General features: G+C 40.7%; 1 protein-coding gene across 11 annotated transcripts in view; it reads left to right on the top strand.

Annotated features, from left to right (window-relative positions):
* Window positions 1–20,052, top strand: part of SYNE2 (spectrin repeat containing nuclear envelope protein 2) — a 330,018-nt gene that overhangs the window by 84,339 nt on the left and 225,627 nt on the right. For all 11 annotated transcript variants that reach the window (XM_032344453.1, XM_032344442.1, XM_032344445.1 and 8 more), the window contains exons 7-11: window positions 3,910–4,091; window positions 8,556–8,752; window positions 14,735–14,835; window positions 16,591–16,692; window positions 18,985–19,122. In XM_032344453.1, the coding sequence (XP_032200344.1) occupies window positions 3,910–4,091; window positions 8,556–8,752; window positions 14,735–14,835; window positions 16,591–16,692; window positions 18,985–19,122 (720 nt within the window). The remainder of the gene's footprint in view (window positions 1–3,909; window positions 4,092–8,555; window positions 8,753–14,734; window positions 14,836–16,590; window positions 16,693–18,984; window positions 19,123–20,052) is intronic.

The following is a 20,052-nucleotide window of genomic DNA, read 5'->3' on the forward strand; positions in this document are numbered from 1 at the left end:
TTCTGTTGCAAAGAATTATATTTCATTAACAAGCAGAATGCTCACAGTTTTATGATTGTAAGCAATTCTAAAAAGACTACCCTTCTGATAAAACTTTTCCATACCATCTTAATTATTTCCATGAGCCAGATTCCTAGAAGTGAAATTGTTGGGCCGTAAGTTTTGCTTTTCTTGGCTTCGTTTTACTGATGTAAATAAACTTTTGTTGAAGAAGAACACACATGGAAATGCACAAATCTGAGGTGTAGAGCTTGATGTATTTTTAAAAATTAAATATATCCATGTAACCACTACCCAAGATAAAAATAGAGAACATTGCCTAATCGCAGAGTTCCCAGGTATTTCTCTCAGTCTTTGCTCTCTTCCCTAAAGACCACCACTTTGATCTCTGTCATTGTTTAGCTTAGCATCTTAACTTCCATATAAGGGAATTATAACTGAATTGTCTTACATATGAGATATACTCTTGTGTCAGACTTTTTCACTTAACATCTTCCTTGAGTTTCAAGTTGTTGAAGCATGCATCCGTAGTTTTGTTTTGTTCTTGTTGTTTTTTAATTTTTTTTTTTATTTTTTAGTATAGTTGACACAATTAATTACACGAGTGTCAGGTGTAAACTTAGTGATTTGACGAGTTTATACATTATGTTCTGCTCACCCCAAGTTAGCTGCTATCTGTCCCATTACATCGCTATTATAATATCATGGACCGTATTTCTTTCTTTCTCTTTGTTGTGTATGATTATACCATTGCATAAATATGCCAGAATTTATTTACCACTCTAATGTTGATGGACATTGCTTTGGTTGCCAGGGTTCAGCTGTTATGATTAAAGCTGCTAGGTGCGTTCTTGTGTATGCCTTTTGGCGGTATAAGCCCTCATGTCTCTCATATATATGTCTAGGAGTGGAATTGCTGGATCATAAGGCATGTGATGTTCAGCTTTGCAGGGTAGTGCCAACTAATTTTTCAAAATGGTGGTTCTGATTTACATTGGGTGAATTCCTTGCTCCCATTCTCACTCATAGTTGACATTAAAAAAATTTTTTTTAAATTTATTTATTTGTCAGAGAGAGGGAGAGAGAGCGAGCACAGGCAGACAGAATGGCAGGCAGAGGCAGAGGGAGAAGCAGGTTCCCTGCTAAGCAAGGAGCCCGATGTGGGACTCGATCCCAGGACGCTGGGATCATGACCTGAGCCCAAAGCAGCTGCTTAACCAACTGAGCCACCCAGGTGTCCCTGACATTAAAAGTTTTTTATTTTAGCTATGCTATTGTATGTAAGGATTTATAGAAGTCTTAAGATATATTCTGGATCCAAGTCTTTTGTTGAGCACACATAAATTACAAATCTCTGATTCTGTGGCTTGCATTTTCAGTCTTTTTTTTGTTGTTGTTAATTTTTTAAATTTTTTTCTTTTTTTTATAAACATGTATTTTCAGTCTTTTTTTTTTTTAAAGATGTTATTTATTTATTTGACAGAGATCACAAGTAGATGGAGAGGCAGGCAGAGAGAGAGAGAGAGAGAAGCAGGCTCCCTGCTGAGCAGACAGCCCTATGTGGGACTCGATCCCAGGACCCTGAGATCATGACCTGAGCTGAAGGCAGCAGCTTAACCCACTGAGCCACCCAGGCGCCCCACCTTTTCAGTCTTTCAATGAACCAGACATTCATGATTTTAATGTAGTTCAAATTTATCAGCTTCCTTTTTTGGTGGCTCGTACTCTTTATGTTCTGTAAAGAAATCTTTCCCTTTGTCAACATCATGGAGATGCTCTCTTAACGCCATTTTCTTGAATAGTTCTGTCCAAAGAGGACTTTCTGCAGTGATGGAAATGTTCTGTAGCTGCATTGTACCAGACAGTAGCCACTAGTCGCTTATGGCCATTGAACACTTGAAATGTGGCTGGTATGACTGAGGAACTAAGTTTCAAATTTTATATATTTAATTAATTTACATAGCCACAGGGAGGTAGGGACTATTGTATTAGATAGCACAGTTCTAAAAGCTTAACCGTTTCATATTTTACAATTAGATCTACAATCTTTCGAGAATGAATTTTTTTGAGTATGTTAATGTTAGAGCAATCAAGATTATTTTTGCCCATATGGCTATCTGGTTGACCCAACACCATGTATTGAAAAGACCATCACTTTCCTAGTGTACTATCGTGTCAGTTAATAAAAAAATCAAGTAACCATATATGTGTGGCTCCATCGTCAGATTGTCATTTCTGTTCCATTATTCGTTCTTGGCACTAGTACTGTACTGTATCAGTTTCTATAGCTGTATAGAAAGTCTTGATGTCTGATAGTGTCCAACTTGTTCTTTAGGATTATCTTGTTTATTCTTTGCTCTTTGCATTCTCATATAATTTTTTAAGTTAAGATGTAGTTAACATGTTCCATTGTATAAGTTTAAGCTGTGTAACATGGTGATTTAAGATTCATATAAATTTAAAGATAACTTGTTAATTTACATGCACACCATCTGTTGGAATTTTAGTAAGGATTTCATTGAATGTATAATTTAGAAAAAGTTGACATCTTTAAACCATTGAATACAGTATTTCTGTTATTGCTCTGTTCAAAATATTTTCATTATGATTTCTTATTTGACCTCTGGATTCTATAACATTCTGTTGCTTGATATCCAGATATTTGGAGATTCTGGTTGTTATGTCTCTGTTACTGATTTCTAGCTTAATTTGAGTGTGGTCAGAGAATACCATCTGAATGATTTCAATTCTTCAAAATTGCTGAAGCTTGCATTATGACTCAGTGTTGTCAATTTCAGTAAATATTTCCTGTGGATTTGAAAAGGATGTTGATCCTGCCATTTTAGGTACAAGGGGGTATGCCCATCAGATGAAGTTTGTTAGTTGTGTTGGTCACACCTATTATTACTAGTTGTCTGGTGCCTCTGTTAATTATGGAGAAGTGCACTTTTCTCAATAATACTTGCTACTGTGTTTGTGGATTGATCTTTGAAAGTTTTCCATAGGTATTATGTTACTGCCCTCCAAAAAATCTAAACCAACTTGTGTGCTTACCAGTACGATGTAAAAATCCACTTTCTGTACTCTTCCTAGAGGATACATCACTTGATGTTAACTTTAAATTTTTTTGCTCGTGTTATAAATCAAGAAACTGTCTCCTTGCTGGATACATTTAGCTTTTTTAAATGATGAATGAAGATATTTTCCATATACTTAGTGACAATTTTTTTTTTCTTTCTTGGGACTTAGCTCTCATGTATTTGATTTTTTTTTTCTGCATGTATATTTGTTTTTTAATAGTTTAATGGTTTTTTTTTAAAGATTTTATTTATTTATTTGACAGAGATCACAAGTAGACGGAGAGGCAGGCGGAGAGAGAGAGAGAGATAGAGGGAAGCAGGCTCTCTGCTGAGCAGAGAGCCCGATGCGGGACTCCATCCCAGGACCCTGAGATCATGACCTGAGCCGAAGGCAGCGGCTTAACCGACTGAGCCACCCAGGCGCCCTAGTTTAATGGTTTTAATGGTTTAATGGTTTATAAGGATCAAGGATACATTTTAATTGACCCAGACTTTGGAAGACACCCTAGACTGGGATCTCAGATGAGTTCAGTTTAATTTAGAGCGACAGGTGTTCAGCCTCAGCGGTTTTAGTGGGATGAATACATACTTGTCCTTGAGAGGGAATGCAGTGCACGAATTGGGGCAAGGAGTGACCCAAGTCTACTGAAAGAGAGCCTAAGTGTAGCCCAAGATGACAAACCCTATTATTCAAGGATTTGTCTAGTGCTTATTTCACCATGAGTAACGTCTCACTGTTACCGGATAGGTCTTTTGTTGGCCGAAGGTTTTGCCTCAATGCTGCTAACTCGTGATTTGTATGCATTGACTATGATTATGTCTTCCTTAGATTGAGGAGCTTGCCCGGACTCTTTCTTGCAATTACGATCTGCCTTCCCTGGACAGCGTGAGTGAGGCTGACTCATCTCCTACCTCAAGTCCTCCGGCTAAGAAATGCTCCAGAGCCCAAGAAAGATGGCAGATGTCTGCAAAGAAGGCTCTTCTCTTGTGGGCCCAGGAGCAGTGTGCCCCGTAAGTCATTTGCTGTGACCACAGGAGACACACAGGGCAGCTTGGCCCTTGACCCACCAACACTGCATTACTGACTCCTGGTCTGAAAATCAGGCCAATGGCGTGTTCACACTTCTCCTTTCTCAAAGACAAAGCACCAACCTCCTTAGGTGAACTGTTACTGTGTAGAGATAAAGTGGTCTTTAAATATCCTTTTATTTAGGCACAATCCCCTTATGCATCTGGTTTACATCCCAAGCATTTTACCACACTAGGAACTCTTTTAAAAGTCGGGACTACATCTTTATGGACTGTGTCCCCAGAACCTAGCCTAATGGGAGTTCATGGTAGGTGTTCCATAAATGTGTACTGAATGAATGAATGAACAAATGAAGGAATAAGTAATCAACACATAAAATGATCTCTTGGAGCTCTGTATGGCTACATTAAAAGACCACGGTCCCCATTGTTTAGAAATTTGTAGCTCAATTAGGGAACAGAAGCCAGAAAAGTGGGAGTTTTTTTAAAGAGTGGGGATGATGAAAGGAAGGTAGTGCTCAGAAATTCCGTTTTATAAGAAAAAGGGCTTTTTTGCTCTAGGGATGCATTTACTCTCTCATTTTAACCTCCTGCTGGGATTGGATTTAGGGAAAATAAGGAGTCAGGATGCAGGAGATCGCCAGGAGATGAGCCGTGGAGTTCAAAAGGCATTCCTTGTCACATAGCATCATCTGGATAAATAGAGGCGTAAAGATGTTGCTAAGGCCTCTGAGATGGTGGGCTTCTGAGTCCCTTCTTCCCAGTGAGAGGCTAGGATGCTAATTTCTGTCTTCAGTCTTACTTTCTTTAGCTGTCATCCAGCCTTTGCATTTTACAAGGGACAAAAGAGCATACATATCTTAGGAGGTTTATATACATACATATATCAAATGAACTTTTTCTTGACTCTTTAAGACACAGTTTTGTTTTACTCAGTTTTCTAGATTTTTTAATCCTGCCTGTTGGCACAGGTTCTGATCCCCACTCTGCGCTGCCCTACGCCCCAGCCTTCCTCCCTTTAGCTAGTTTTGCTTCGTATCTAAGAGCACAACCTGAAGCTGGAATCCTGGGTTTGAGTCCCGGCGCCAGCACTTCCTAACTGGTGCCTTCAGATACTTCATCTCTTTGTGCTTGAGTTTCCTCAGTCATAAAAATGTGGACAATGCTAACACTTCATAGGGTTCGTATGTGTATTATAAGAATTATTTTTTTAAGAGTATTTAGAACAGTTTCTGGTTGTTGTTAAACAAGTAGTTGTTAAACAAGACAAGATTCACTGAATACTATCGAGTTTGTCACAGTCATAGTTTAGGCATTTATTCCTAAGGGAGTTAGGAGAGCCCATGTCGTCTGAAGCTATTTCTCCAGTAGTTTTCTTTTGTTTTTTTTTTTGTTTTTTTAAAGATTTTATTTATTTATTTGACAGAGAGAGTTCACAGTAGACAGATAGGCAGGCAGAGAGAGAGAGAGGGAAGCAGGCTCCCTGCTGAGCAGAGATCACGGATGCGGGACTCGATCCCAAGATCCTGAGATCATGACCTGAGCCGAAGGCAGCGGCTTAACCCACTGAGCCACCCAGGCGCCCTTTTGTTTTTTTTTTTTAAGATTTTTTTTATTTTTTTGACAGACAGAGATCACAGGTAGGCAGAGAGGCAGGCAGAGAGAGAGGGGGAAGCAGGCTCCCTGCCGAGCAGAGAGCCCGATGCGGGGCTTGATCCCAGGACCCTGGGATCATGACCTGAGCTGAAGGCAGAGGCTTAACCCACTGAGCCACCCAGGTGCCTCCCACCCATTTTCTTTAAATTTTTATTTTTATTTTATTATTATTTTTTAAGATTTTATTTATTTTTTTGACAGACAGAGATCACAAGCAGGCAGAGAGAGACGGGAGAGGCAGGCTCCCTGCTGAGCAGAAAGCCTGTTGCAGGGCTCAATCCCAGGACCTGGGATCATGACCTGAGCTGAAGACAGAGGCTTTAACCCACTGAGTCACCCAGGCATTCCTCCCCCACCTTTTTTTTTTTTTTTTTTTAATTTTTTTAGAAAAGATTTTATTTATTTACTTGACAGAGATCACAGTAGACAGAGAGGCAGGCAGAGAGAGGGGGAAGCAGACTCCCTGCTGAGCAGAGAGCCCGATGCGGGACTCCATCACAGGACCCTGAGATCATGACCGGCGCTGAAGGCAGCAGCTTAACCCACTGAGCCACCCAGGTGCCCAACCTCCCCAACCTTTTAAAAAAAGTTTTCATTTATTTATTTGAGAGAGAGAGAGAGAGAGAGAGAGATAGTGGGAGAGAGCACAAGTGGGGAGGAGAGGGAGAAGCAGGGTCCCTGCTCATCAGGGAGGCAGCCCCATGTGGGGCTCGGACCCAGGATCCTGAGATCATGACCTGAGCCACAGGCAGCTGCTTAACTGACTGAGCCATGCAGGTGTCCCTCTCCAGTGGTTTTAATCATTTGATTCACACCTCAAATTAGTCTGCTGAATTTCCTTGTGTTTTTTTTTTTTTTTTTAAAGACTTTATTTATTTACTTGAGAGAGAGACAGTGAGAGAGAACATGAGCGAGGAGAAGGTCAGAGAGAGAAGCAGACTCCCCATAGAGCTGGGAGTCCGATGCGGGACTCGATCCCGGGACTCCAGGATCATGACCTGAGCCGAAGGCAGTCGTCCAACTAACTGAGCCACCCAGGCGTCCCTCCTTGTGTTTTTTAATGAGATATTAAAGGACGCTATGGTTGTGCTAGAATAGTTCCCACACTTTGTACGCAACTATACTCTTATAAGACACTGATCCCTTGTCAAATACAGATTAGTGATGGATGGAGTGATTTGATATATTTATATTAAGCACCTTTATATGCTAAACACTGGTTGGGGATGATTCTACCGTGATAGACAAGAAAGACAAGGCCGTTGCTCTCCAGAGGTTTGTGCCCGTAGCGGATGGATCGATAAAATAACCACAGTTGGAAATAAGGCCAGGAAGGACTTAGGATGATTGAGAATGTCAAGGGTGGCCAATGAGGGTGGCCTTTCTCTGAGGCGGTCATGGAGCGCCTTTCTGAGGAGGAGCCCTTTGAGCTGAGGCCTCAAGGAGGCTTCAGGTGTATAAAGATCTAGGAAAAAGAGCATCCACAAAGAAGGATTACAAGAAGCATGGTGTTGAGAAAGAGGAATGAAGCCAGGGTGGTGGTGAGATCTCAGAGGGGAGTGGGAGAGGCAGGGGCCAGATCATGGTAGGCCTTGAGTGACAAGTGTTATTCTGACAAGTAAAAGGTACCTACATAAAATTTACCATTTTAATCATTTTTAAGTGTACATTTGGGCGGCACCAAGCGCTTTTATGTTATTATATAACCATCACCACTGTCTCCAGAACTTTTTTCATCTGGTAGACCTTAAAATTCCCCTCATTCTCCCCTCCCCCAGCCCCCGGTAGCCAGTGGTCTACTTTCTTTGTGAATTCACTACTGCAGGTACCTTAAATGAATGGTGTCATATGGGATTTGCCCCTTGGTGACTGACTTTTTTCACTCTGCTCAACATCTTCAGGGTTCATCCGTGTTGTTAAATATGTCAGGCTGTCCTTCCTATTTAGGGCTGAATAATATTTGTTATATGTACATATACACCTCATTTTGTTGATCTATTCATCTGCCATGACTGGTTTTAAGCAGAGGAGTGGCAAGGCCTATTCAGTGAACTGCTGGCCGTTGGTGTGCCGCAGACTATCAGTTAATTTGCTATCATGAGAAAGAAGATTGTTTCCTCTGGAGAAAGGAACATAACTCCATGCAGGGGTCTAAAGTCAGTCTTGAGCCAACGGACTGTTGAGTAGAGAGAGTGTAGAGAAAGTATTAAACTTCAGTGAGTATCGTCCTGTGGAGGGCTTTCAAAGACACAGATCTCTTGGACACCTGGGTAGCTCAGTCAGTTAAGTGTCTGCCTTTGGTTCAGGTCATGATCCCAGGGTTCTGGGACGAGTCCCTTGTCGGGCTCCCTCCTCAGCAGGGAGTCTGCTTCTCTGCTCCTCCCCTGACTCATGTGCATTCTCTCTCTTTCACTCACTCTCTCTATCTCTCTCAAGTAAATAAATAAAATCCTTAAAAAAAAGAAAAAAAGACACAGATCTCCATTCTGCCTCCAGAGTTTGATGCGGTATATTTGGGGTTCGGCCTGAGGATTTGTGTTTCTAGCCCTTGCAGCCCAGGTGATGCTGATGCCGCTTGTCCCAGGGTCACACTTTGAGAACCGATGTCCTGTGGTATCAAACTTGGCATGTTACTTTCATCTGACTACCAGATTAAAAGAAAATGTTTTCCTAGAATGATTTATATGATTTATTTGATTCCCTGAAATTTCATTACCATTGAATGTAGTAGATGTGCTTTGGTAAATTCTTTTAAATAGTATTTATCATGTTTTTATCCTGTGGTGATAGGTGTGAGTCTGTCAGTGTGACAGATTTTAAGTCAAGCTGGAGAAATGGGATGGCTTTTTTGGCCGTCATTCATGCCTTGCGACCAGACCTAATTGACATGAAGAGTGTGAAGCAACGATCCAACAAAGACAATCTGAACGAGGCCTTCAGAATTGCGGAACGAGAATTTAAAATCCCCAAAATGCTAGAACCAGAAGGTAAAGAAACTTCTTTCTTTTCAAAACAATGTCCAGTGGGAAGTTTGCTTGAAAACGGTACTGCAGATAAATGAACAAAATGGCATTGTATTTTAGTCCTGAAGGGTTAAACTGAAACTCTATTAAATTTCATGAAATTAAGAATTCCTACCAATTTGTTAACCTCCGTAATTGCAGGGATGACATGACAGCTGAAAGGAAAGAGTGCTGTTACTGGAAATAATTTGAGCTTTCATCTTAATTTTCTTTCATTATGCTCTATATTGTGTTCCCTTGATTCTTTTATTCTGTTCTAAAATCTCTCGAGTAAATCCGTTCTTTGAGCGAACGTATTTCCTCTCTCCACTCCCTCCCCCTTAGTAAAGCTGAACTTCCATGAGGTTAGAAACTGCCTTTTCTGTTTCTCCCTCTATGGCTGACTCCACTTTGCCATAATTATGTTCGATACATCGTGTTAGATCGACCGTGAACAACGTGAACAACGACCGTAAAAATTCTAAATACTGGTTATTTCGAAGAGATAATTATGTTAACTTCATGAAATTAAGATTAAAGTGGTTTACTTCTTTGGAAAAGGACTTTACTTTGGATTGGGTTGTTTCTTAATTTACCAAAGCTTATTAAAAATCCTAGTAAGGTCATAAAAGAGGTATGTAGGATTAATGAAGATTAAAATGAGCTAACAGATTACGAGATACAAATTCTAGTCTCAGCTCTATAACCAGAGTAAGAGGTGTAAGTAATGTGTGACTGGCTCTCCAAAATAATGTGTGTGTGTGCACGAGTGTGTGTGTGTGTATATATATACCCAGGTCTATTACAAATAGTACTAATGCAGAGCACATACAGCATATAGTTTCAATAATAATAAAATAAATATATGCTATACTTTATTATAAATTGCATATAGCCCCAAAATGCTTTTGTTGATTTTCGCCAAATTCCTGCTACCATCTGTAGCCAACTTCTGGAAACAGCTGCTGGACATGCAGAGTTCTGACATGAATGCTGGTGGATAATTTCCTTATGGTCACGAGTAAGTGTGAAAGCAGAGGAGTCTGTCACAACTTCATTTGTTCTTCAACAACATGAATGAGTTTTTTGTTGAATCTAGTCCTGGAAGAATATTTCCTCACTTTTTTTGTGCCATGTGCAACTTAACAGCTCTAAACGGGTCAGACTTCTAAGTTTAACCTACATTATTAACATTTTCTCTATCCCTTTCTTCATAATCAACAAAACAAAAAATCAAGCCCTTATTTGCTGGTGTGTGCGTGTGTGTGTGTGTGGTTTGAATGCTACCACCACGGCTGATTCCAATGAGAAGTCACTGTAGGGAAAAGATATGCAACATTAACATACCATTACATATTATTTTTTTCTGTCACACAGGTACAGTAGAGATAACCACAAGAGCATAGGTAATAGTAAAATGTAGTAAAATAGTTGGGAAGTGGTGAGTTTTGAGTATCTATTGTCTTTATTTTAATATATAGATTTTTTTTTACATTTTTAAAAAAAGATTTTATTTATCTGACAGAGAAAGACGCAGCGAAAGAGGGAACACAAGCAGGGGGAGTGGGAGAGGGAGAAGCAGGCTTCCCACGGAACAGGGAGCCCAATGCGGGGCTCGATCTCACGACCCTGGGATCATTACCTGAGTCAAAGGCAGACGCTTAACGACTGAGCCACCCAGGTGCCCCATAGACATATATATTTTTTAAAGATTTTATTTATTTGAGAGAAAGAGAGATAGTGACAGAGATAGCGAAAGAGGGCATCAGCAAGAGGGGAGGAGAGGGAGAATCAGGTTCCCCGCTGAGCCCCGACATGAGGCTTCATCCCAGGACCCTGGGATCATGACCTGAGTTGAAGGCCATCTGAACCACCCAGGCACCCCTAAAATATTTTTTTGGTTGTGCATTTATATAATTTAATTTTTAATGCTGGCTGTGTTTAACAACCAGCTTATAAAAGTGCTGAAAATTTAATAATCCGCTCTCAAGTTGAGCCTCTGGCTCCAACATACCACTAAGTGAATGTGGCTTTGCCACTTAACTTTTTTTGCTTTTATACAGCTTTATTGTGATGTGATTTACATACCATACAATTTACTCATTTAAGTGTACAATTCAATAGTTTTTTAGTATATCGGTGAAATTTTGCAACCATCATCATGATCAGTTTTAGAACCTTTGCTTCATTCCAAAAATAAACCCCATCCCATTAGCAACCCATTCCTATTTCTCCCCACCTCTCTCAACCTCTAACACACACACACACAGAGTCACTCACAGAGCCCTGGCAACCACTAATTCTTTGTCTTTCTATAGATTTGCCAAGTCTGAACATTTCTCATAAATGTAGTCTTTTGTGACTGGCTTCTTTACCTTAGCATGATCTTTTCAAAGCTTTTCTGTGTGCAGCATTTATCAGAATATCATTCCTTTTGTTTTAACAGACTTTATGTTTTAGAACAGTTTTAGGTTTACAGAGAAATTGGGAAGCAGATTTAGTAAGTTCCCATGGAGTTTTTCCCTATTGTTGACATATTAGTGCATTACATTTGTTACTAATGAATCAACGTTGATATATATTTATGCTTTATTCACATTTCTTTAGTTTTTCCCTGATGCTCTTTCCTTTTCAGGATTCCATCCAGTATTCTACCTTACATTTAGTTTTCATGGCTTTTTGGGCTGCTGTTGACCATGACAGTTTCTTAGAGCGTTTTGTTTTGATGGCCTGACAGTTTTGGGGATTACTGGTTCTGTCTATCGTAGAGTACCCCTTTCCTGGAATTTGTGTTACGTCTTTTCTCATTTTAGGCTGGGGTTATGGGTTCTTTGGAGGAAGACCCCAGAGGTAAAGTACCATTCTTATCACAGAGTATGAGAGGAACATGCCGTCAGCATTGTATCACTGGTGATACTCACCTTGATGACCTGGCTGAGGTAGTGTTTGTCAGCTTTCTTCCTTGTGAAGCTAGTTTTTGTTTCCCTCTTCCTGTGTTGTCCGCTTTGGAGGGAAGTCACGCTGCATAGCCCACATGGAGGAGAGTACCTCAGCCTCCTGGAGGGCAGGTTACCTACATAAATTATTTACAGTTCTTTAGCCTGAACTATGTCTGTTCTCTCCTGCATTTATTCATTTATCCAGCCATTGATTTATATCAGTATGGGCTTATGGACATTTTATTTTATACTTTGGGTTGTAATCCAATATTACTTTTTTATTTCTCGAATTAAGAAAGATTTTTTAAGCTCAATGTTTTTTAGCCCCTGGGAGCTCTCTCAGCTAGCTCCTGTGTTCCTTTGACATACCCCACCCTTGTGGTGTTTCTTTGTTGTTGTTGTTATTGTTGTTGTTGTTTTTTTAAAGATTTTATTTATTTATCAGAGAGAGAGAGGGGGAGAGAGCGAGCACAGGCAGACAGAATGGCAGGCAGAGGCAGAGGGAGAAGCAGACTCCCTGCTGAGCAAGGAGCCCGATGTGGGACTCGATCCCAGGACGCTGGGATCATGACCTGAGCCGAAGGCAGGGCTTAACCAACTGAGCCTCCCAGGTTTGAGCCCATCCTTATTTTCAGGCCTTTAGGATGCATCAGGCTCTTCTACATTTCTGCCTCAGGCCTGGGATCAGCCCTCTCTCCAGCCAACTGCTGGTTGGAGAATGGCCTAAGAAGCTACTTGGAGTGAACTGTGCGTGTTGTAATTGGTTCTTAGCCTTCTTGGACCTCATTGAATTAGGTGATACTTCTAAGTTAACAGTTAGCCTGATGATTCCAAATTTTTATGTTAGGTTTGTCATTATATTAGTTTCGGCTTGTTATTAATTCTTCTTGTTAACTTTCCTCTCCTTGTTGTTTTTCTTTCTTTCCTTTTCTTCCTTTCATTGTCTTTTCTCTTTACTTTTTGGCTTTTCATTATCTTTTGTCTTTGTTTTTCCTTATATTTTGTTCTATCCCCTTTTCTGATTACTTTGTTCCTTCCTTCCTTCCTTTTCTTCCTTCCCTTTCTTTCTTTCATGCTTTTCTCCTACTGTGATTCTCTATCTTTATTAGTATAAAATATTTTCTCTAGTTCAGTATGTGAAAATAACTAGACAAATAATGTAATAGACAATATAAAAAAGGGCAAATTTGTACTTATAAATGATTGCCTATGATTCATTTTAAGTGGCTTAAATAATAACTTGAAATGTGAGGTACATCATGATTATTTATGCAAACCAAATACTGTTGTCATATTTAAATAAGAGAGTTATCTTTTGACAGTTAAGACATTTAATCACAATGCATAGCTTCATATACAATAAAGTTTTGAAAAAGAAACATGTAGTGAAGTCAGTCTAATTATTTCAGGTATCTCTTGATATACTTTGTAAAAAAAGATTTTATTTGTGAAAGAGAGAGAGAGAGAGAGCACACAAGCAGGGGGAGCAGCAGGCAGAGGGAGAAGCAGGCTCCCTGCTAATCCAGGAGCTGGATGCGGGACTTGATCCCAGGACCCTGGGAGCATGACCTAGGCCCAAGGCAGATGCATAACCGACTGAGGCACCCAGGTGTCCCATACCTTTACTTTTCTACTTATATATTTTTTCAGTTAAAGAGTGACTGAGTTCTTAGGGATGCTTCCTTATTGAAACTCCATTCACACCTTGTTATTGATACCTTTTGTATGTTTACTGTCTTGAATTTTATTATTTGTGTGGATTAGATTCATGTTCTCCCTCAGCCTATTAGAACTGTCATGGAGCCCAGTAAACACATTTGCTAAAGCATCCATGATGTCTTATATTTGTTTGCTGTTTGTTTTTCTCCTAACAGTAAGCTCCAGTGAGGGCAGATAATGTCTTAAAGCATCTGACATGTACTCAAAGTGTCTAGCATCCCCTTGTTGAATGAATACAGTGATGAAACATCTGGCCCCCCAGGGCAAGAACTCAGCATTACCTGTCTTGCTTGTGAGCTCACATTTGTGAGTGCTCTATAAATATTTGATTAATTTATTTTAACTGATTTAATAAATAAACACTGAAGCTTTTCTTTCCAATATCCTCCTGGTTGTTTGGACAACATACTGAAAGACATCCCCAAATTATGTGCTCATTTTGTCTGTAGTGTATTGATCACTTTCTTGTGATTTTGTGATCTATCTGATTTATTAGATACCTGGAGAAGTTCTGCATTTAAGGGATTTATAATATTTTTACTTTGTTTAACTCAGCATTGTCTGATTTATCTCACCATGGACTTTGTTAATGTACCACAAGGACTGGCCAGAAAAGGCTCTCAGTAAATGTATTTGTTCCACAAATGAACAAATAAAATCTTGTGGATGTCTTGAGTAAGTCTGCCGTACAACATATGCTTTTGTTCGTCAGAGACAGTGCACAAGCAGGGGAAGTGACAGGGAGAGGGAAAAAGAGAGGGAGAAGCAGGCTGCCTGCTGAGCAAGGAGTCCGACACAAGACTCAATCCCAGGACCCTGGGATCACGACCTGAGCCAAACGCAGACGCTTAAACAACTGAGCCACCCCAGGGATCCCAACATATGCTTTTGGAAATGCTTTACTGCACACTTGCTGAGACCCGAGTGATGGGAATGGATTCCAGTTGCTGTATGTTCCTACACTTTTCCTCTCCTGGAGGAGTTTCCGTATCGTGTCTCTGTAAGGAGGAAGGCTGTATTTTCTCCTTTCTGCCCTCCCCGACTACTCTTGCCCTTATCCAGACAGCATGCAAGGTGGAAATTGAGGCTGTGCACATACTACTGGCAAGATTCAACTCAGCCCTGTTTGACTCTGGATCTAAGCTCTGAGCCACTGCACAGACTTGGAGCAAGGGCCGCTGACCAGAGACTGCACGGCCGGTTAACTCCTTCGGTTCATTTCAAGACTGTCTTATGGTCTAGCCTGTTTTGTGTAGTAATTACAGTAAGTCACAGTTATAGCTGATGAACAGTGTGGCATCTCTTCCAGATGTGGATGTTGTTAATCCTGACGAAAAGTCCATCATGACCTACGTGGCTCAATTTCTACGGTATTCGAAGGATGCAGCAGAGACTAGAGATAAAGCTCAGGTACGTCCTTCCTTAGAAGTATGACTCAACCGCGTTTTTGTTGTACCCTACTAGTGGCTTAATTTTTTAAATTAAGGTATAATTTGCATGTAGAGCTTAAAAGTGCAGTTCTGTGAGTTTTGACAAATACCTACACCCGTGTTAACCATGCAACAGTCATGATGTAACACATTTCTGCTACCTAGAATGTTCCACTGTGCCTCTTCCTCATCTGTACCCCCCACCCTGGGCAACCAGTATTCTAATTTCTTTCACTGTGGATTAGTGTTGCCTGTTTTAATAAAAATTTTAAGTTAAAAGTGGTAACTAATGAAACTTTGCTGAATTATCTAAAATAACTTTTACATAGGTATTCTAGAAGACAAATTAAGTTTAGCAGGCTTTTAAAACATTCTAATTTTTGTCTGTTTGAATTTTAACAGTTTTTTTGAGATATAATTCACATGCCATAAAATTAAACCATTTAAAGTTTACAATTCAGTGGGTTTTGGTATATTTACATAGTTGTGCAACCATCATGGCAAGCTAATTTTAGCACATTTCCATTTTACCTGTTCTTTGACTACATAGAACTGGGATTGTGTAATTTATGAAAAACGGAAGCAGTGTGTTCTACTCTTCATTGTTGTCTGTTGAGGTGTGCTTGAATCACTCTCAGCTCGCCATTTGATTATTCCATTTTTTTCCTTTGACTTCCAGTTAGGTTCGCAAAATGTTTTGGGTGCAAATTTCATAAAAATCAGTGAGATGCAAATAAACATTTATTCTGTCGCTGTGGAGGTAAATGAGTGCTGTGAGTTTAAAGTGGTTTTGAATATTATTTTAATCTTTATTTAAACTACTTCCTCAGACGTGTTTACATGCAGTCGTATTGTCACATTTTATGTGACAAATTGAGGCCTGTGTTTTTCCAACTGTTACATTTGAGGCCCCACTGCCAGATTGTTGCTGACTCTGGAACAGAAACTCAAGCTGGGATGCAGGCGTATAATTCAGTTCACTTATTTCTGACCTGCTGGGGAGCTACTCTTTTCTAATTAACTTTCTTATTAAAAAATAACGTGAAAAATTCAGCTGTCCATGAAATCAGATGCAAAAGTATATCAAAAACACTCCTGCTTAATAGAAAGAGAAGCTTAAATGAAGGTTAAAGGAGAATGGAAATAAGATGTAACGTCCTTGGCTTTATCCTCTGGCAGTAAATTTTGCTTTCAAATGTAGACCAGCGAGAGTCTAAGAAAAAATAGTTGTTGCTCACATTCACAGGACAGCCAAACCCAAACTGTTGGCAGCGTTATTTTTAGGGTCTTTAAAATGTTCAAGATATTTTTGATGTCCATGTATTTGGGTATAAATAGTGCTTGAATTAAGCTGTATTTAGGTGTATTGGGAAGCAATGTTTTGAAAGGCCTACTATAAATGAGTAATTTAGAATAATGTTCTCTAAAATTGAGGAATAATGGAAATGGATAAGCCAAAAATAAATAATAAATAAATAAATAAATAAATAAATAAATAAATAAGGGCTTGCTTGCCCTGTCTCTTTAGCACGTTATATTCAGGTGCTAGTTTCAATCCATTTAAAAAAATTCAAGGTGTTATGTGCACAAGCACAATTCTTCTTTGCCACCGTGAGTCACTGGTGTGTAATGATTGCATTATTTCACTGATGTTTGAAGTTGTTAATTTTATGATTAAAAAAAATCTCCAAGTCTATTCAGGGTAGTTTTTTAAATGTGTGTGTGTGAATTTTAGGGCAAGATGAAAGATGCTGTCATCTGGTTAACTCTACAAGAGAAAAAACTACAGAAAGCCCTAAAGGACTCAGAAAATGAGACCTACTCTAAAAAGTATGAAGTAAGTATGACTTTAAACAGCAATTTATTTGTAGCTTACTGTTAAGGAAGAGTAGAATGTTTTTGGAAAAAACCTCTTCAGGGTAATTATTTAAACACTAACCAGACTCTGAGTTTTAGCATCGAGTTCAGAGACAGTGCTTCTCAAACTCTGACGTGCGTGTGAATGACCTGCGCAGTCTTGTTAAATCGAATGTGGATTCTAACGGAGTAGTTCCGGGGTGGGGCCTGGGTCTCTACCTTTCCAGCAAGGTGCTGATGCCTGGTCCTGTGGGTCCTTTGAACAGCAAGCTTTTAGAGCAGGGTGTGGCAAACTGGTTTGTGGGTCCCATCACCGGGTTTTGCGATCCAGTGTTCCTGGAAGAGAGCCACACCCGCTCAGGTACTGCTCGCGGCTGCTTTGCACGTTGCTTAGGCAGAGTCAAGTGTCGCCACAGATGCCATTGGCCCCCAAACCTAGGACATGTACAATCTTCCCTCATGCAGTAAGTCTGCCAGTCCCCAGTCGGGACTGAATGAAAAAAGATCAGGAAATCAGAAGTGAAGCCAGCCCCGAATTATCACAAGACAGGGCCTCAGTCAGGGTGTCCTTTGAGGAAAAATGACACCTGTTAATTGTCCCCGCATTTGAACAGGCGCTCTATACCCGGCGCCTTGCCGATCAGCATTTTACTTTGAGTGTGGGATTGCTCTTCCAGTTTTACAGATGAAGACAAGTCTTAGAGGCATCAAGCGACATGTCTGAGGTCACATAGCTACTGAGAGGCAGAGGTGGGATTTGAGTGAAGTCTGGCTTGGAAGCCCGGCTCCCTTTGCGTCCTGGGCTTCTCCAGGTTAGGCGGTTTTTCCTAGTACCAACTTGAAAGAGACTAGTAGGAGCCCAGGTGAGGATTCTTCCGCTCTGTTCCTCAGAACCTCCCGACTCTGCAGCTCTGCCCCCCACCAGTCCTCCTTCCTGAATAAAGCAGACAGACTCGTACGCGTGAGAGGCCCTCCGAGCTCGGCTTCCCTGTCTGAGGGAGTCGGATGAAGCCAGCTTTTCCGATCCTGCCATGGATCGGGGGGGGGGGAGGGGGTGCGACTTGCTGGCGACAGCATCCTTGTGGGTTTAGAGGCATCAGGGAAGAAAGGGACAGGACGCTCTCATATTCCTTTCATCTGAGCTGCTTCAGCCTCTGTGCTCCTATCTTTGTTCTGGCCTGATGTGGGTTTTTTTGTTTTTTTTTTAAGATTTTATTTATTAGGGAGAGAGAGAGAGAAAGCTAGCACAAGCACGGGGAGGGGCAGAGGCAGAGGGAGAGGGACAAGTAGACTCCCTGCTGACCACGGAGCCCAACTTTTGGGGCTCGATCCCAGAGCCTGGGGATCATGACCTAAGCCAAAGGCAAATGCTTAGCCAACTGAGACACTCAGGCACCCTTGGCCTGATGTTTTTTACCGACGAGGTGCTAAGCGTCCCCTGGAAGTACGTTGCTCTCACATAATGTCGTTGATTTAGTAATGTACCACAGATGCGAGTTTCTTAAATAAAAGGCTGTATGAAGTTATTCATAATCAGAATTACAATAATTATCTCTTGGTTGGCTCGTAAAACTTAATCTTTTAATTTATTTGTTTGTTTGTTTGTTTTTAAAAGTAAGCTCTACTCCAAACATGGGTCTCAAACTCATGACCCCAAGATCAAGATCAAGAGTGGCATACTCTCCCAACTGAGCTAGCCAGGCACGCCAACTTAAAATGCTGCCAATTATGATGAATAATGTTTGAAATACTATTTCTGGAGTTGATGACTCTTCAGCACTAACATTTCGCACAAATCTGAACCAAGGACAGCTTTATTTATTAAATTTTTGCAGGCAGGGACAGAGTATTTTCTAAGGTCCTTTGACTTGGGCAGCACTGGCTTACACGCAGTTAATGATAGACACGTTGACACGTGATCGCTGCTGCTGTATAGTTTTCTCTTCGACTCATCCTTATTTTGTCGGGAATCCATGTTTGGGGAGGACATACCAACTCACATTCTCCATATGGCCTCAGGAGTCATCCTGTCGAGCTGGGTGACCTAGCCAACCACTTCCAGTAGACATCCAGCAGTACTGACACGAGACACAAGCTGGGACCTTTCGTTACTGTGACGGCACTCGAGTGATCGGGGTGCACTGACGAAAGACACCAGAGCAGTGAGAGGATCCATTTAAATGTGACCTACAGTTACAGACCTTAAAATAGCAGATTACATTTCAGAAATTGATAAAAAATTTCTGTCTTTAAAATATTCTTCCGATTGTAGAGTCTGCTGTCCTTTTTGGAGTCATTCAATGAAGAGAAAAAGCCCTTTTTGGATATCCTGCCAGTAAAAAGGAATCTGGATGAGCTGGATGAAGATCAGTTACAGTTGAGAGAAGCCTGGGACGGCCTCACCTACCAGGTTACTGTGTTATACTGATTGGAGGAGCATTTTCGTGAGGCAGCTTTGTTGGATGATTACTTTAGCCTTCCGTGAGAAATTCTGTGAAAGAGTGGATGCTATATTAGAACTTTGGGAGAGTATTCTTTTATTTTTTCCATAGCCTCATTTGAGGGGTGATTAAGATTTAATAGAAATTTATAGCATACTGCTTAGAGAAACCGCTTATTCAAAGTTTTTATATTTGTCCTCAGTGATTGGTTTGGCCCAGTAGATTATCTATATAATCTGATTGACCTGCAGCCTCATCTCTACCAAGGACCAGTATCATGTATCACTATTAACAGATGCTTGAAGGGGGTCAGGGACAAGCCTAGAGAGAATGTGTGAAGATGAACGTGTATGTGTGTCTGAATATATCTGTGTGATTTCAATTGTTTGCAGTTGATTGGGATTTATGTTATGACCCAGGATGAAGTGCATTTTTGTTTGTTTGTTCGTTTTAAAGATTGATTTATTTATTAGAGACAGAGAGAAAGAGACAGAGATAGTGAGAGAGAGTAGGAGCAGGGTGGAGAAGGAAAAGCAGGGAACCCAATGCTGAGCTCTTCCCGGGACCCTAGGATCATGACCTGAGCCAAAGGCAAGCACTTAATGGCCTGACCCACCCAGGTGCCCAGATGTAGTGCATGTTGGTGTATTCTGTGGTTATTTGATACAGCTTGCTTGCTTGCTTTTTCATTTTTATTTATTTGAGAGAGTGAGAGAATGAGCAGAGGGAATGGCAGAGGGAGAGGGAGAAGCAGACTCCCCTGCTGAGCAGGGAGCCTGAGTGGGGCTCGATCCCAGGACACCCAGAATGACCTAAGCTGAAGGCAGATGCCCAATCCACTGAGCCACCAGGTGCCCTTGACATAGCATTCAACAGATATCAGTTAAGATAAGGTGGTT

This window comes from Mustela erminea, chromosome 5, assembly GCF_009829155.1.
Source record: "Mustela erminea isolate mMusErm1 chromosome 5, mMusErm1.Pri, whole genome shotgun sequence".
NCBI lineage: Eukaryota > Metazoa > Chordata > Mammalia > Carnivora > Mustelidae > Mustela > Mustela erminea.